At 35.8% G+C, this 19,437-nt stretch overlaps 1 protein-coding gene across 6 annotated transcripts in view; it reads right to left on the reverse strand.

The window, feature by feature from the left end:
* Positions 1 to 19,437, reverse strand: part of LCLAT1 (lysocardiolipin acyltransferase 1) — a 158,042-nt gene that overhangs the window by 43,810 nt on the left and 94,795 nt on the right. For 3 of the 6 annotated variants that reach the window (XM_036434861.2, XM_036434862.2, XM_045580565.1), the window contains exons 2-3: positions 17,012 to 17,180; positions 4,336 to 4,534 (exon numbers count right to left, since the gene is read on the reverse strand). In XM_036434861.2, the coding sequence (XP_036290754.1) occupies positions 4,336 to 4,534; positions 17,012 to 17,179 (367 nt within the window). In that variant the 5' untranslated portion in view covers position 17,180. Of the gene's footprint in view, positions 1 to 4,335; positions 4,535 to 10,359; positions 10,467 to 16,481; positions 16,498 to 17,011; positions 17,181 to 19,437 lie in introns of those variants that run through there. The other 3 variants (XM_036434863.1, XM_036434864.2, XM_036434865.2) reach the window with 3 other exon arrangements.

A 19,437-nucleotide genomic window follows, 5' to 3' on the forward strand; every position in this document is an offset into this window, starting at 1 on the left:
TATCACTGGCAATTATCTCCTTCCTTCCATTCAGTAGATTATCTTTTCATTTTTTTGATGGTTTCCTCTGCTGTGCAAAAACTTTTAGTTTAATATATTCCCATTTATTCCCTCCCTGCCCCCAACTGCCTGAGAAAACATACCTCCTCAAAAAAAAAAAAAAAAAAAAATTAAGACAGATGTCAAAGAATTTACTGCCTATTTTCTTCTGGAGTTTTATGGTTTTAGGACTTAATTTGTCTTTAATCCATTTTGAGTTTATTCTTGTATATGGTATTAAAAAAGAAGTGATCCGTTTCTTTTATTTTTTTTTCTTTTATTTTTTTTCATGTATATATCTAGTTTTCTCAACATCACATAGGCATGGATTTCTGGGTTCTCTATTCTGTTCCATTGAGCTATTTTTATGCTAGTACCATGTCATTTTCAGTACTATCGCCTTGTAGTATAGTTTGAAATCAGGTAGCATTATACTTCCAACTTTGTTATTCTTTCTCAAGATTGCTTTGGCTATTCAGGGTCTTTTGTGGTTTTAAATTTAAGGATTATTATATTTGTTCTAGTTCTGTGGGGGAGAGGGGAAAGCCAGTGAATCTATCTAAAGCTTGCTTTAGGGAGTATGGAAATTTTAACAATATTAATTCTTTCTTTCAATGAGCATAGTATATCCTTCCATTTATTTGTAACTTCTTCAATCTTACAGTTTTCCAACTGCAGGTAAACTGCAGCTTTTACCTGTTTGGTTAAATTTATTCCTAAATATTTTATTCTTTTTGATGCAATTGTAAATGAAATTATTTTCTTAATTTCTCTCTCTGATAGCTCATGTTGCAGTTTTAGAACTGAATTATACAACAATTTACTTTGTCGGGAAGATTTTTAGTTTAATACATGATTTGGTCACTTTTTAAATCACAATCTCTTTATGCTTTCTAAAAGTCTCAAACTCTTCTGCTACTCTAGTGTGATTAATTAATGATCCAGAAAAACCAAGCAAGAGCTGGGTGGCACAAATGGCACATGCATTTCCTGGTACAAACTCACCAAGCAAATGGACTTTTTATGCCACCTTTGGATTTAATTTTTCATTTTATTAGATTTTGCTAAGTGTTTTCAAAGTTGGTTAAACATTAGAATCTATGTGTGCATCATCATTAGGAACAGCAGACATCTAACTATAGAACATTTTTTCTTAAAATCTAATTGCATATATCTTAGCAAACTCTAGGCAGTTTAGTTAACTTACACAAACTCTTTGTAACTTGATCTAGAATCTAAACACTCTTAATGATTTCTTTCCTGGCTGCTTCATAAGTCTGTTACTTTTATACTTTAAGAAAAGAACTTACAAATTCCAAACTCACACATTCTCCAACCTGGCACTATAGAAACAAAATATTATTTTCCTTTGGTCATTATATTCCAAACATCTGGTAAGCAAACATTTGTTTAAAAATAATTATAAATAGCAATATTAAATATTCCCTACAGTCATGCCAAATTGTCAACAAGCTAAGTCTAGCATAGTCTGAAGCCAGATATAGCTGACCACTAAGATGCATTCATGCTTTTCCTGTTCTTTCATTTCCTCCTGCAAATTCCAACTGTAATACTCTCATTTGCAAACGAGTTATGTATTTTTAAAAATATATATGTTTTATTGATTTTTTTACAGAGAGGAAGAGAGATGGATAGAGAAACATCGATGAGAAATGTCGACCAGCTGCCTCCTGCACACTCCCTACTGGCTATGTGCCTGCAACCAAGGTATATGCCCTTGACTAGAATCGAACCTGGGACCCTTTAGTCCGCAGGCCAATGCTCTATCCACTGAGTCAAACTGGTTAGGATACGAGTTGTTGTTTGCTGCCTACACTTTTGCCCTGCTTAATTTACTTTGCTATAGTCAATATAAAATATTATACTAAAATCTTGTTTCTCTCCAATCCAAAAATCTGTTCTCATTAATGGTTTGCATTTTCATGAAATCCTATTAAGACTGCAAATATTTAAGAGCCTACAATATATAAGATACAATATGTGAGAAGCTTATAAACTCATGTGAGAAAAGAAAATAGGGAAATGAAAAAGCTAAGAATGACAGACTTACATAGGAACACAGGCAAGAGGAGAGACAGGCTTGCAATGATAAAAATGGCTGTGGCGGTGCAGAGTAGGTGGAAATAAAGATGAAGTGATGAGGGAAAGAGAATATAGGTCTGTGAGGCACTGGAGAAATCAGAGATCTAATACGAATCTCTGTAAGACAAGAAGTGAATGTTCCAGATGGAAATATAGAAAGAAAAGGCAGCAGCAAATACTACTGTACTGGCATTTAATTTAATCCTCACAATCATCCAAAAAAACAATACACATTGTTAAAAATTGAGATGTAATTTTATGTGGTATTACTTTCGGGATATGACAAAACAATTTCATATATAGGAGGGCAAAAGTAGGTTTATAGTTGGTTGTATGGACAATATTATAAGAAAAAATTCTGTTTCATTTACTCATATTATAAACCTACTTTTGCCCTCCCCGTATGTGTATAGAGTAGTGATTTTCAAGTTTTTCATCACGTGGCACACATAAACTAATTACTAAAATTTTACAGCACACCAAAAAATATTTTTTTTTGCTGATATGACAAAAAAAAAAGCATAATTTTGGTTCATTCACACCAGATAGCTATTGTGTTGTCATTTTTAATTTGACAGTCTAAGGGAAAAGAGATCAATGTCCTTGACTAAATAGTCAGGTATTGCATGTTTTAAACATTCTTACAGCCCACCGGCTGAAAATCACTGGTACATAGTGAAATTATCACCACAATATGTCTAGTTAACATCTATTATCACACCACACAGTTACAAATTTTTCTTTTCTTATGATGAAAATGTGTAAGATCCACTAGCTCAGTAATTTTCAAGTATACAGTATGGCATTATCAACTATACTCACCATGCTGTACATTATTCCCAGTCCTTTATTATGACTAGAAGTTTGTGCTTTTTTTACCACTTTCACCCATTTGCCTACTCTTTAACCCCCAGCCTTTTGTAACCACCAATGTGTTCTCTGTATCTATGAGTTCAGTGTTCTTTTGTTTAACTCCAAATGTAAGTAAGATCATATGTATTTGTTTCTCTCGTCTGACTCCACCTAACATCCTCACTGTCTATCCATGTTGTCACAGATGGCAAGATTTAATTATTTTTATGGCTAAATCATATTCCTTATTGTGAGTACATATACCACTTTTATTATCAATTTACCTATTAAATTCACAATTAGGTTGTTCATACAGTTTGTCTACTGTAAAAGTTAGAGACCACCAGCAATTCCACAGCTAGGTATTTATCCAAAGAAATTTAAAACACTAATTGAAAAGATATATGCAGCGTTATTTACAATAGTAAAAATATGAACACAACCTAAGTGAAAGGATAAAGAATAAGTGGTACATATATTGAATATATAGGAATATGAATCATCATAAAAAAGAATGTAATTTGCAACAAAATGGATGGACCTAGACTGCTATGTGAAAAAGAAAATACCGTATAATTGCACTTATATGTGGAATCTAAAAAATAAATGAACAACAATACAGAAACAAATTCGGGCACAGGGCTATAGCATACAGCATAGAGAATATAGTCAATAGTATTGTAATGACTATGTATGATATTAGGTGGATACTGAACTTATCAGGGCAATCACTTCAAAAGTTATATAAGTGTCTAATCACGATATTGTACACCTGAAACTAATAATATTGTATGTCAACTGTAATTGAAAAATAAATATATAAAAAGAAAATACCAGTACCTCATATAATGCTTAAAATCAATGGGTATTCAATATGTATTTACCTCATCAGCACAAGCCAATTTCCGGCTTAAATTACCATAAGCCTTACATGCAATAAAAAGTTACTGAACCATCATCCTGGCTGGTGTAGCTTGTTGTTCCAGACACTCAAAGGTTGGTGATTTTATCCCTCGTCAGGGCTTATACAGGAGGCAATAAATCAATGTTTTTCTCTCTCTCTGAATCAAATATGTCAAGTGAGTTTAAAAAAAAAAAAAAAAAGTTACTGTTGGTCCCTCTGGAACCATATCTACTTTCTTGAAAACAATTTTATCCTCTCTTTCTACATAAAATGTTTCAAAAAGAGATTCAAATAAAGTAATCTGTTAGGATCCACTAAGAAAAAGTGGGAATGGCTTTAATACATCAGTGGAGTTTATTCAGTAAGTTATTTTTTTTTAGGTGGGTACATCCATTCCATATAAAATGAATGAAAAACTTAATTTGTAAATAACCTACCGAATCCAGGAACACTTTTGAGACTGGCTTTGAGGCACACCTTCCCCAACCTGAGGTAGCTGTATCTCATCATACAATTCCACAGGAACATCCAGTCCATTCTTGTCCGATGATTCATGATAATAACACTTCTTTCTCCAGGAACAAATGCATCACCTGTTAAAATCACTTTTAGACCAAATAAGGTTTCCAGCAATGCCTATGACAAAAACAAAATACATAACAAATTAACGTTATGGTTTCCCATGAATCTTCTATATTGATCCAGAAGAATGAGAATATGAAGACACAGTTTCTATTTTTAGTTTTACTAATTTAAGTTTCTGGCAGTTTCCTAATTTAAAAATGCTAACTTTCCTGGGGTAAGTTTCCTCAAAGTGAAGGCCATAACAAGAGAATGAAGGCCATAATACTAAAGGAATCAATACAATAATAGGATATAACTCTGGTAAATATATATGCACCCAATGCAAGAGTACCCAAATACACAAAAAAAGAAAGATATCAAGAGATCAACAGCAACACAATCATAGTAGGGGATTTTAATACCCCATTAACATCACTAGATAAATCCTCTAGACCACATGTGTCAAACACAAGGCCCGCGGGCCAAATCCGTCCCGCCAGGCCTTGCAATGTGGCCCGCACACCGCTGTCATCACTGCACTCCGCTGCGTTTCCATCACAATGACAGTTTATGACTGTTCAGTAAACCATTCGGCCCGCGATTTAGGCTGGATTTTAGATTTTGGCCCCTTCTCTGATTGAGTTCGACACCCCTACCTAGACAAAAAAAAAAAATCAGCAAAGAAACAGCAATCCTAAATGAATCACTAAATCAGATAGACTTAATTGACATCTTCAGAACATTTCACCCCAAAGCTACAGAATATACATTCTTCTCAAGTGCACATGGGGCATTTTCAAAGATAGATCACATATTGGGACTCTAACATAAAGTCTCTTCAAATTCAAGAAGATTGAAATATCAAGCATCTGATCAGATCACAATAACATAATATTAGAAATGAACTACAGTAAAAACAATAAAAATAAAAAAAATTCAAACACTTGGAGGCTTAAGTAGCATGTTATTAAACAACTAGAGGCCCAGTGCACAAAATCCTTGCACTGTGTGTGTGTGGGGAGGGGGGAGGGAGGTTGTCTCTTAGTCCAGCCTGCATCCTCTCGCAATCCGGGAGCCCTCAGAGGATGTCCGACTGACGGCTTAGGCCAGACATCCTTAGCCCTGCCACGGAGGTGGAAGAGGCTCCCACCACCAGCTGTGAGCCCAGCTTCTGGCTGAGCAGCGCTCCCGCTGTGGGAGCCACTGAGCACCATGGAGCAGCTCCTGCATTGAGTGTCTGCCCCCTGATAGTCAGTGCATGTCATAGTGACTGGTTGTTCTGTTGTTTGATTAATTTGCACATTAGCCTTTAATTATATAGGATGATTGGGTTACCAACAAGATCAAAGAAGAAATAAAAAACATCCTGGAAACAAATGACAATGAAAACACAACTATCCAAAATTTACAGGGCATAGTGAAAGCAGTCCTAAGAGGAAGTTCACAGCATGTCAAGCCTACCTAAAAAAAAAACAAGAAAAAGTGATAATAATCTAACTCTATAACTTAAAGAATTAGACAGAGAGCAACAAGAAAAGCACAGAGTGAGCAGAAGGAAGGAAATAATAAAGATCAGAGCGGTAATAAGTAACATAGAAACCAAAAAAAAACCAATACAAAAGATCAATAAAACCAAGAGCTGGTATCCTATCTTTGAAAGGATAAACAAGATTGATGAACTCTAGCAGGTTTACCACAAAGCAAAAAGAGAGGACCCAAATAAACAAAATCAGAAATGAAAGAGGTGAAGTAACAGACCCCACAGAAACAGAAAGGATTGTTTAAAAAAAAAAAAAAAATACTATGAACAACTCTATTCCAACAAACTGATCAACCTAGAAGAAATGGACATATTCCTAGAAAAATATGACCTTCCAAAATTCAATCAGAAAGAATTTTAAAAAATCTGAATAGGTCAATAACTATGGAGGAAATTGAAGCAGTAATCAAAAAACTTCCAGCAAACAAAAGCCCGGGCCAGATGGCTTCACAGGGGAGTTTTAACATTCAAAGAAGAACTTCAACCAATCCTCCTTAGACTATTCCAAAAAATTCAAGAGGAAGGCACACTTCCAAGCTCTTTCTATAAAGCCAGCATCACCCTAATCCCAAAACCAGGTAAAGACACTACAAAGAAAAATAATTATAGGCCAATATCTCTGATGAACATAGATGCTATAATACTCAATAAAACCCTAGAAAACCAGATCTGGCATTACATTAGAGAGACCATACACCATGACCAAGTGGGATTTATTCCAGGAATGCAAGGATGGTACAATATCTGCAAACCAATAAATGTGATACATCCCATAAACAAATTGAGAGATAAAAATCACATATAATCACACCAATCAATATAGAAAAAGCAGCCGGGACTGGTTTGGCTCAATGGATAGAGCATCGGCTTGGGGACTGAAGGGTCCCGGGTTCGATTCCGGTCAAGGGCATGTACCTTGGTTGCGGGCATATACCCAGTGGGGGGTGTGCAAGAGGCAGCTGATCGATGACTCTCTCTCATCGATGTTTCTAACTCTCTATCTCTCTCCCTTCCTCTCTGTACAAAATCAATAAAATATATTAAAAATATATATATATATAGAAAAAGCATTTGACAAAATCCAACACCCTTTCTTGATAAAAACTCTCAGCAAATTGGGAATAGAGGGATCATACCTAAACATAATAAAAGCCTTATGTGACAAATCTACAGCCAACATCATACTCAATGAGCAAAAACTAATATTTCCCCTTAAAATAGGAACAAGGCAAATATGTCCACTCTCACCACTCCTGTTTGACATACTACTGGAAGTGCTAGCCACAGCGATCAGACAAGAAGAAAAAATAAAAGGCAGCCAAACTGTAAAAGAAGTAGTAAAACTGTCATGATAGTGTACATAGAAAACCCTAAAAACTTCATAAAAAAACTAGACTTAATAAATGAATTTGACAATGTATTAATAGTAGTATACAAAATTGACACCCAGAAATCCATGGCTTTTTTATACACCAACTACAGGCCCGATGCATAAAATTTGTGAGAGGGGCTCAGTCCTCACAGCCCCATCTTTTTATTATTATAGATAATGCACTCACAGAAAGAGAAACTAAAAATCAACCCATTTACCACTGCACCAAAAAAAAAAAAAAAAAGATACCTAGGAATAAACTTAACTAAGGAGGTAAAAGACCTGTACTTGGAAAACTATAGGACATTGAAAAAAGAGATAAAGGAAGACATAAACAAATGGCATATTCATGGATTGGTAGAATCAACATCATTAAAATGTCCATATTAACCAAAGCAATCTACAAATTCAATGCAATCCCCATTAAAATACCAACAGCATATTTCACAGATCTAGAACAAACTCTCCAAAAACTTTATATGGAATAAAAAAAGACCCCGAATAGATGCAACAATCTTGAGAAAGAACAACAAATTGGAATACCAGATATGATGCTGTATTACAAAGCCACTGTTCTCAAAACTGCTTGATATTGGCACAAGAACAGATATATAGGTCAATGAAATAGAACAGAAAACCCAGAAATCGACCCAAGCTATTATGCTCAATTAATATTTCACAAAGGAGGCATACAATGGAGTCAAGACAGTCTCTTCAATAAATGGTGTTGGGAAAATTGGACAGATACATGCAAAAAAAGTGAAACTAGACCACCAACTTACACCACACACAAAAATAAACTCAAAATGGATAGAGGACTTAAACGTAAGATAGGCAACCATAAAAATATTAGAGGAATCCACAGGCAGCAAAATCTCAGACATATGCCAAAGCAATAACTTACCAATACACTCCTAGAGCAATGGAAACTAAAGAGAAAATAAACAAATGGGACTACAACGCAATAAAAAGCTTCTGCACAACAAAAGAAACCATCAACAAAACAACAAAAAAGCCCACTGCATGGGAGAACATATGTTCTCCAATGTTATATCCAATAAGGCCTAATCTCCAAAGTTTGTGGGGAATTCATCCATTTTAACAAAAGGAAGATAAAAAATCCAATAAAAAAATAGGCAAAGGACTTAAATAAACACTTTCAAAAGTGGACATATAGAAGGCTCACTTTCGTAAGAGACATATGAAAACATGCTCAAAGTACATGAAAGACACAAATCAAAATGATAATGAGATATCATCTCACACCTGTCAGAATGGCTATCATCAACAAATCAATAAATAACAAGTGCTGGCAAGGATGTGGAGAAAAAGGAACCCTCAGGCATTGCTGGTGAGGATGCAGACTGGTGCAGCCACTGTGAAAAAACAGTATGAAGTTTCCTCAAAAAATTAAAAATGGAACTCCCATTTGACTCAGTAATCCCACTTCTAGAAATATGTCTTAAGAAATCAAAAACACAATCAGAAAGGATATATGCACCCCTATGTTCATAGCAGCACAATTTACAATAGCTAAGATTTGGAAACAGCCTAAGTGCCCATCAGCATATGAGTGGATTAGAAAACTGTGGTACATCTAAACAAGGGAATACTATGCTGCTGTAAAAAAGAACTCATACCCATTTACAACAGGATGGATATGGAGAGCATTATGCTAAGTGAAATAAGCCAGTTGGAGAAAGATAAATACTACATGATCTCATTCATTTGTGGAATATAATGAACATCATAAATTGCTAAACAAAAACAGATCCAGAGACATAGAAGCATCGAACAGACCATCAAACCTCAGAGAGAAGGCAGCAAAGGGGAGAGGGAGTAAGAGATCAACCAAAGGACTTGTATGCATGCATAAAGGATAACCAATGGACACAGACACTAGGGAGGTGAGAACATGTGTTTGGGGGGGGGGGGGGGGGGGACTGGGGAGAAGTCAATGGGGGAAAAAGTAGACATATGTAATATTATATGTAATACTTTAAGCAATAAAGAATTTAAAAAAAAGTTAACTTTCATTAGAATCTTGAATATACTAAGTTAAAATGAAAAGGGCATACAAGATTCCACTGTGTAATTTTTAAGGCTATAAATATATGACTAGAGGCCCGATGCACGAAATTCATTCAAGGGGCTAGACCCTCGCAGCCCCAGCTTTGTCTAGAAGGTTGTTCAGCTGTCTGGTCTAATTAGCATATTAAGCTTTTATTATTATAGATTATTACTTCTTTTATAGAAAGGATAGTCAACAAAGTCAACCCTGGGTAAAGGGACAAAAAGTCAAGAGTTTTTTTCATACAAATACACATATCTATTTAACAATGTATAAAAAATAAAATATAACTCTTTTTACTAGAGTGTTGCACCTATAGCACCTATGACAGTGCCTGACACATAGGAAATACTCAAACAGTTGCTGTATATTTTAATTAACTTTTCTGATGCCCAGCATATAATAGATATAAAATATTTAGTAGAAAAGTATACTATACTATAGACTGGAGTGTTGAAAGAGACTCAACATGTAATACGAAAACTTGATTACCGATTTTAGTCCCCATTTAAATTTTCAATTAATTTACATGTAATAAATTTACTAGATAATATATGACTTCACTATTATTTGACTTCCCTATTAATAGAGAGAAAACTGGTCCAATGCAGATAAGAAAATAAAAAGTTCCTTGACAATATCATGAAAACTTTGATCAAATTGTAGCAAATATGCTATGTGCAGTCATAAAATGGAATACAATATGAAAATAAATGAAGGACCATAACAATAATATGGTTAACACAAAAGCAAATATACATCTGTTTATTTTAACAATGTTGAGAAGCAAAGCAAACAAAACAATATATACAACAAGTGTTCTTACATAAAACTTTCTAAAACAAACAGAAACTAAGAAATTTTAGGGGTAAATAGATGGGTAGTAAAATTATAAGCAGCAAGGAAATAACTACCTTTCTAAGTCAGGTTAGTGGCTACTTCTATCAAGTAAGAGGATGTTGTGCTTTGGAAAGCTAGGTAGGTAGTTTGCTGGAAGGCTAGCAATGCTTTATTTCTTGACCTGGTTAATAGTTATACTTTAAAATTATTAAATTATATGTGTTTATGTTTTATTAACTTTTCAGTATGTTTGTTACATTTCACACAAAAATCTACTTTTTTAAAGATTATAATACAAAACAACACTAGTTCTTCAAGATAAGAATAAATAGGATTTTTTTAAAAAGATTAAATGTTAGCTAAAAGGAAAAGGGAAAAAAATAAGTTAGAAATGTTATATGTCCAAAGAAGTACAGTGTTAAAATTTTAACAAAATTTTAAAAAAAAGAAAAGAAATCAGCCTTGGCAGGTGTTTCTCAGTGGTTAGAACATCAGCCTGCAACCCAAAGGGTCATGGGCTCAATTCCTGGTCAAGAGCAAGTACCTGGGTTGTGGGGTTCACTCCCTACCCCACAACCCAGGGTGCATGAGGAGGCAACCAGTAGATGTCTCTCTCTCCCTTCAACTCTCTCTGCAAAGCAATGAAAAACATATCCTCAGGTGAGGGTTAACAAAAACGAAAGATCATTTGAGGTAACACAGCTATAGATATCCCACAGGTCCCCATTAAGTTACTTTTCCTTGACTAAGATTCACATTATGGACTAGGTATTTGACCTGGCACTCATTAAACTCTAAAAGGATGGCTTTCAGGAGGTCAATAAACATGTACCCTTTCTTGAAATTGTACACAAGTATGTTGCTAGGCAAAATGTCTAATAGTTTTCATCAGATTTTCAAAAGGGTCCATAAGCACTCAAATAATTATAACTCCAAAGCCTCTGGGAAGTTAAGTCCCTATGTAGAAGACTTCATGGTAGAGAGAATCATGGCAGAGACTTCTACTGGTATGCTTGGACCCATAGTAAGAAATATCTCTTTCCACTTGTAAGTATAAAGGACCATCAACTACCAAAATGAATCACTAAACTGTATGTCTTGACCAAGAGTATACATGTGACTTCACCATCCAAGGTTAATTTGGATCAGTTCCCCTCTGTTTTGCAAAGAACTGAAATGCAGGATATCCTTTCCTTAACTTGTTAGAAAGAGGAAGCAGACTATTAATTGTATTGTACTGTAGAAAAGTTTCACATTTTAAGCCTATAAACTCAAAACCTCAACTCTAACCTTTTACATGCAATTTCTAACATATGTTTTCTATGGATCCCAAAAACAATCTTTTGCTTTTAATTATGAAAAATGTCAAAATAAAGAATTCCAGACTATTTGTCCAGGAGCATATCAATGACATTTTCTCCCTTACCATCTTAGCACTCAATCAGGATGTGCCTGAAAGTTATATATAACCTTTTGGGCAGCTTAGATCTTAAGCTCACATTAATCATTTTTAATACCAGACAAGACATATCTAGTCAACATTATTTACAGCTCCTGCAAGGCAGAATAACAAATACACTACACAAAGATATAGCTGTCAAGTGTATAAAGAACTTCAAAATTCAAATAATCCAGATTAAATGATAAAACAAAAAGACACTGTTCTCATATTTGTACTATTTCTGTTTCATATTTGTACTATTTCTTTAGCAATAAGAAACTATTATAATCTTGTAAATTTCATAATGCTGTATTTCTTCTGTTGAACTAAGTACTACAACTCTCATGACTTTTACCTAATTGGGCAAATATTTCTCCTAGAATTAGAAATACAGGAGCAATTTCTGAGGATCTTTTATGTACCATTTACTACCTCTAAAAGTTCCCCGTGTATAAAACATTACAAGGAAAGGTTCCCCTCATGATCACTGAATAGATTTTGCCATGTCCTATGCTCTCATTTATCATTCCAATAGATCTTTATTAAATCTGAGGTAAGAACAAATATGTGACATTCCTCATCTGCTTTGTCTTCAGCAGAGCTTCAGCCCAGCTCCTCAAATCCTTAACTATTTAAGGCCTTGCAATCCCAAGTCATTCATCAAACATTGAGCACCCCTTTCTTAAGAGAAGCAGTCTAGACAGAAATTATATCCATTAGTCTGTGTTTGTTAAACACCTCTTTTGTTCTAGGATTGGAATGAAATCCATAGTCTGTGGAAGAGACTTGCATCCTAGGTGGGTAGTTAGAAAATGACCTTTAAATTCCTTAGTCATGATTTATGGTGAAAGGACAGAGCTCTTAACAATTGGATTATTGAAAAGAATTTTGAAAAGCCAAAACTGCTCTGAGCCCTAACCGGTTTGGCTCAGTGGATAGAGTGTCAGCCTGTGGACTGAAGAATCCCAGGTTCAATCCTGGTTGAGAGCATGACCTTGGTTGCTGGCACATCCCCAGTAGGAGGTGTGGTAGGAGGCAGCTGATCAATGCTTCTCTCTCATCCATGTTTCTAACTCTCTATCCTTCTCCCTTCCTCTCTGTAAAAAAAAATCAAAAAAATATGTGGGTTTTTTAAAATGCTCTGGGCAATGAAAAGTTTGATTCCAATAGTACTACATTAAATGGTATAATCAAAAAATGAAATATACAAAAGACATGCACTGATACTTATACAAATGTACCAGAGAGACTGAAAGGTTCACTCCACAGATTGCTCTAAAGAATTCTTGCACAGCAGGTAAGTTAGACTAGTTTACTGCAGGTTTCATCTAAGAATCAAAAAGTTTTTACTGCAGTACCTCATTTAACTTAAAAAATGTGTTCCTTAAAAAAAAAAAAGTACAAGGGGGAAAAAAACGCCTTCCATTGAAATCACTTTGTGATTATTTCTGTGAGCAATAATTAGTCGGAGTGCATTTATCCTAATTTATTTTTAGTAAAAAAATTTTTATCTGTTTGGGATTGTTTAAAATGAAGTATACCTACTACAGGGGGAAATGACTAAATTCCTCCTAGATAAAATGTGACCTATTTTCTTCAAAATAAAAACTCCTTTAGTACCTTAGAAAAATATGAAATAAACAATCATAAAAGACACCTTGACAGTTTTTCTCCATTTCTTTTAACAGAGATGTATACTATCTCAAAATTATAACATCAGTTTTCTGTAACCTACCTATAGGGGATTTGAGGTCAATAAATTTCTTAACTAGAAGGTTCTCCACTGTGATAGGCTATTTATTACTAGTGAGCAAGGCACTGAGTTAAACAGCTAGGTATAAGTTTTTTCAAATATATAGGTACCAATATAATACTATGGTGGTGGTTGAATCTTGCCTATATGTTAAGTTCTCGAATCAGTTAATAAGGCAAAATAAGGAAAATTTCAATTAAATGAAAACAATTCAGCTATAGGAGCCCTCACTACAAGAAAAGCTAAAGGCAGTTCTTTACGCTGAAGGGACAAGACACTAGGTGGAAACTCTAATAAACATAAAGAACTCTAAATATGAAAAACATTTAAATAGAGGCTATATTTTTTCTTCAATTTTCTTTAAAGGACATGACTATTTAAAGCAAGAAATTATAACATTGCATTATGGAGGTAATTTTGTAAGTAATTGTAATTCAAGCATGTCAAACTCAAAGGCTAACACAGGCCAAATAAACAAGGTTTAAGTTTATGTGGGCTGCAGAAGAAAAAAAGCTTCAATTTTCATAGAAACATAGGTTTATTTTGATAGAGACATGCTGAATACAAAGGGCTGAAATAAATGAATAATCATTCACATAAAATAGAACATTTTAATAAAAATTAATATTTCTTCTTGAACATTAACTTACCAGAAACTGAGTAACAGCACAAATTAACGTGTAATGCAAATAAACCTATTTTTCTTGTTCTCCGAAAGCAAAATATTTCTTTTTGCACACACCAAACAAGTCTGTCCAAGACTAGTGACATGGCAATCGGATGCTAAAATATTTACTACTAGTATTACTGGAGAGAAACGGTGTGCCTGTGCATAAAGTGTGTAAGGGAAATGAATGCAACATGATGATAGTAATCAGTCATTAGCAAACGTTTTAGTTTTATTAATAATTATGTATAACAGGATATTGTAAAACTTAAGTCATGAAATTTTTATTAAAACGTTTCTTACATACCATTTATATTAGCTTGGCCACAAAAATATTTGTTGTGGCCAAAACCGGTTTGGCTCAGTGGATAGAGCGTCGGTCTTCGGACTGAAAGGTCCCTGGTTTGATTCTGGTCAAGGGCATGTACATTGGTTGCGGCACATTCCCGGTAAGGGATGTGCAGGAGGCAGCTGGTGGATGTTTCTCTCTTATTGATGTTTCTAGCTCTCTATCCCTCTCTCTTCCTCTCTGTAAAAAATCAATAAAATATATTTAAAAAAAAAAAAAAATATATATATATATATATATATATATATATATATATATATATATATATATATATATATATTTATCCTTGTGGGCTGCATAAGGTCCATGGGCTGTAAGTTTGACATGCTTGTAATATGATAACGCAGCACAAAGGATGTAAGAATAAATGCATTAAACTATTACAAGGTTCTTACATTTTACAAGATGCAATAAATATTAACTCTAAGTGGACTGTGATACACTAAGGTTGCATTAGGTAATTTTTAAACCATAATTTTAAAAATTATATAAATATAATTTTCTTCAAAAATAGAGAGAACATTGCACAACTAGTTTTATGAAGCCAGCCTACTCTGACACCAAAGTTTGGGCAGTCTGACCTTGAAACTTACTTATGTCTGTCTACTCATCCAACAAATATTTTAATAGGTACCTTGTTTCAGGTATTTCAACAACCTATGTCTTTTGCTTCTCGACCAAAAGAAAAGGCTTTCTACGACTATTTCTTGCTAACTTTCCTCTCCACTGTGAGGGAATCATCACATTACTGAGACCGATTTTATTACTACTTTCTCAGATATTTTTCCTCTAGTCAGGCATTCCTCAGCTCAAAATAACTCTAATCCCCCCTCTGAAACATTCAAGAGGGACTTGTGAACTTCTTACCACTGAAGAGTTATTAAGGCTCCATGAGAGTCTGATGAATCCTATCACTTAAGGCTCTAATGGCAGCAGACAGTCTGGATTTAATCTTATCTGTGCTTAAATAATTTGCTTCTGTGTGTGACCTTGGGCAAATTATTTAATTTCTCAAAACTTGTCTATTCTGTTCTATAAAATGGGGACAATAGTGGCCCCTGAAATGAAGCCATCTCCTAAACACAGTATCTGCCACAAAAGTGGTCAGCAGCTCTGATCATCCTTATACAGGAATTTTTACCTTGACCTTTCCTTTCAACAAAATCTTCTCATTTTTCTCCTAATAACTGAATTAAATATGCAACCATACCACAATTGTTTATTATCTACAAGTATGCTGTCTCTTTCCCTGTGCCTGTAAAACAGACAGCTTAAAGTGCAAATACAGAAGAGAGATAAGAGGAAGGAGACCAGAGAGAGGCAGGAGGCTACTTATAGTTAAACAGTATCACATTTCATAAGACAAATATCTATAATTTAAAACAAATTAATCTTGTAAATAAGGAACAAGTTAATTTCAAAAAATTATTCATCAGAGGATTCCTTTTTAAATATGAAAAGGGCACACTGTAAATGATTTATTAAAATTAAATTTACAGGAAACTTTTAAGAAATATCTGCTCTATCAAGGTAAGTAAACCACCATTGCGTCTAGAAATATTTCCCAATCAATCTCTACCTGAGAGGTCCGTACCATCAGCATGATACTCTCCTCTCTACAAACATAACAATGGCATCTGCTTGAGGAGAAATAGACAACTCAATTCAAAAGAAGCAGGTAAAGAAGACCCTTCAACAAATGAAGGAAGAGGATTCCTTTCTAGTTCTCCTGTTTGAGTATAACACCCACCATAACAAGTAGTAAACCAGTAATAGTAAGTTCTAGGTGTTGCTCAGAAAAAGAAAGAACGTAACACTCACGAAAGATAGACGGCCTATTCAAGATAAGGACAACTGCATACATGTCCATTTTCAGAGAAGGCTGAAGCCTCTGCAGTCCCAGACAAGGGAGGAGTCTGGACTGGAATCCTACTGAGTCCCCAGCTCAAGATCAGAGGGAGAACGCTCACAGCAGCATGCACTGACCTTGCAGAGATACCTGGCAGTTCCAAGAATTCACTACATGTTTTGTATATACTTTCATTTTACAGATGTTATTGACCTAGCCCACAGATAGGAAACCACTTTATTCTTAAATTTTGTGGTTACTGAGAAGACTTAAAGCAATCACATCAATATCAGGAGTTTTAAAAAAATTTATCTAAATCTTAATTTTTGTCATTGTTTTGTAAAGTAAATGGAAATGCAAAAGTGATTATGCAAAATTGATGATACAAATATTCTTCAATCTGTATCTTTAGATTTGTATATTTTGCTATATTTAACACATATCTCAATGAAAAGAATTTAAATTAAAATATAAATGTCTCAATTAGATATTTTACTTCAAAGGACAATTATTTTTCTCTCTAGTTTTTGGGTCCCTTTAAATTTAATGCACCTCTTATATAACAGGAAAGACTTAAATCTAACATTTGACTAAATCTGACTCTAACAAAGTAAAAATCTATACATTGGGCCACTTTAATAATTTCCTTCTCTAGTGTGTAACTTACCACTGGAAGTGTGAGCCAGGTTGCCACAAGGCGGTTGTTGATCCAGCGATACCAGGATGGGCTTATAAACATCAAAGGTAAAAAGGGACCCAGCATGAAGATGCTTCCAAAAAAGCTTCCCCAAAACAGAGTGAGTATGAAGTAAATCCCTTTCCATGACACCCTCATTCTGAAAGACATAAAAGGAAAGGTATATTTTGTTACTGTATATGTAATTGCTCAAATTCAATCTCAGAATGATATATATAATAACCTTTAATGAGAGGGCTACAGTAAGCATGCAAACTCAAAGGCTAAATAAAAAGGTTTAAATTTATGTGGGCCGAAGGGGGGGGCGGGGGAGAGCTTCAATTTTCATAGGAATGTAGGTTTATTTCAATAGAGACATGCTGAATACAAAGGGCTGAAATAAATGAGTAATCGTTTACATAAAATAGAATCTTTTAATAAAAATTAATTTTTCTTGAACACTAACTTACCAGAAACTGAATAACTGCACTAATAAGCGTAATGCCAATAAACCTATTTTTCTTGTTCTTTGAAAGCGAAATATTTCCTGTTGTGCACATCAAACAAGTCAGTCCAAGACTAATGACGTGGCAATTGGCTGCTAAAATATTGGAGAGAAATGGTGCGCCTGCGCATAAGGCGCATAAGGGAAATGAATGCAATATGATTATAGTAATCAGTCATTGGCAAATGTTGTAGTTCATTATTAATAATTCTATATAATAAAGATGTGATATGCAAATTGACCATCATGCCCTCACAAGATGGCTGCTTATAACAAACTGTCAGGGGATGGACAACCAGACACTGAACAGCAGGCTGTGTGGAGCATCCAGGCCGACAGGAAGGGCATGAGGGGCAACTAGGCAGGTGGGGGGGGGGGCAGTTGGGGGCATCCAGGCCAGCAGCGGGGGAGGGACAGTTAGAGGCAACCAGGCTGCTGGGGGTGGGGGCAATTAGGGGTGATCAGGCCCGCATGCAGAGGCAGTAAAGGGCAATCAAGCCAGAAGGGAGGCGAGGGGGGAGGAAGGAACAGTTAGGGGTGACCAAACAGGCAGGCAGGTGAGCAATTATGAGTCATTGGCCAGGATTGTGAGAGGGATGTCCGACTGCAGTTTAAGCCCAATGCTTGGGAACATCCCCCGAGGGATCCCGGATTGGATAGGGTGCTGAGCAGAGGGACACCCGCGGCGCCCCCCCCCCCCGCAAGAATTTTGTGCACCGGGCCTCTAGTCTTTACTACTGAATGGGTAATATGCTAATTAGACCTTCCTGACATCCTTCCAAAGCCATGGTGGCAGGGCCAAGGAGAAATAGACAACTCAATTCAAAAGAGGTTGGGGTGATCAGGTCAGGAGGGGAGGGCAGTTGGGGGTGATCAGGCTGGCAGGGAGGCAGTTAGGGGTGATCAGGCCAGGAGGGGAGGGCAGTTGGGGGTGATCAGGCCGGCAGGGAGGCAGTTGGGACAAGCAGGCCAGCAGGGGGGCCAGTTGGAGGCGAGCAGTCTGGCAGGGGGGAGAAGTTGGGGGCAATTAGGCCAGCAAGGTGGAGGCAGTTGGGGGTGAGCAGGCCAGCAAAGGGGGGGGCAGTTGGGGGTGAGAAGGCTGGCGTGGGGGGGGGGGGGGCAGTAGGTGGTAAGCAGGCCAGCAGACAGAGTGGTTAGGGGTGATCAGGCAGGCAGGCAGGCAGGCAGGTGAGCAGTTAGGAACCAGCAGACCTGGATTGCAAGAGGGATGTCCAACTACCCAAGGGGTCCCAGATTGAAGAAGGCTGAGCCACCGCCCCCCTCGCCTCATGGTACAAATTTCACCGGGCCACTAGTTTTATATGAGACTTGAGATCCTCAAATTTTTACATCCACAAGGGTCCAAAGAACTAATACCCTTGGGTACTGAGGGACAGCTGTACTTTCATGGGTCCTCATAACCGGAAGAACATAATATTGATATTTTAAACTAAACTGTTGGAAGCATAGTCTAAAATAATGAAACATTTGATTTTACAACCTAAACTGTATTAGAGAAAATATATGGTTTACCTCAGGATAATAAGCTATTGGAAAAATTATTAAACTATGAAAATGATAATGGCCTGAAATGTATGTTACAAAAAGATATTCCAGTGGTCAAGACCTCTGAATATTTTAAAATAATCACAACAGGAAACAAATACTATTTCAAATGTCATAGTGCTTTAAAAATGTCAGACAAACAATGAAACAGGTCAAATCCCTTAATACAAAATCAAGTTTACCTGGATAATATATTACCAAATCTCTACCAATACTTACAGCTTAATGACATATGTACAAAATGGTTCAAAGTACAAATAGAATAAGACCATAAGTGCTGAACAATTTGTTTACACAGGACCAAGAATTGTCTGTGTTCCTACCACCCTCAGTTTTGCTTCCTGAG

Source organism: Pipistrellus kuhlii, unplaced genomic scaffold (genome assembly GCF_014108245.1).
Source record: "Pipistrellus kuhlii isolate mPipKuh1 unplaced genomic scaffold, mPipKuh1.p scaffold_m20_p_13, whole genome shotgun sequence".
Classification (NCBI taxonomy): Eukaryota; Metazoa; Chordata; class Mammalia; order Chiroptera; family Vespertilionidae; genus Pipistrellus; species Pipistrellus kuhlii.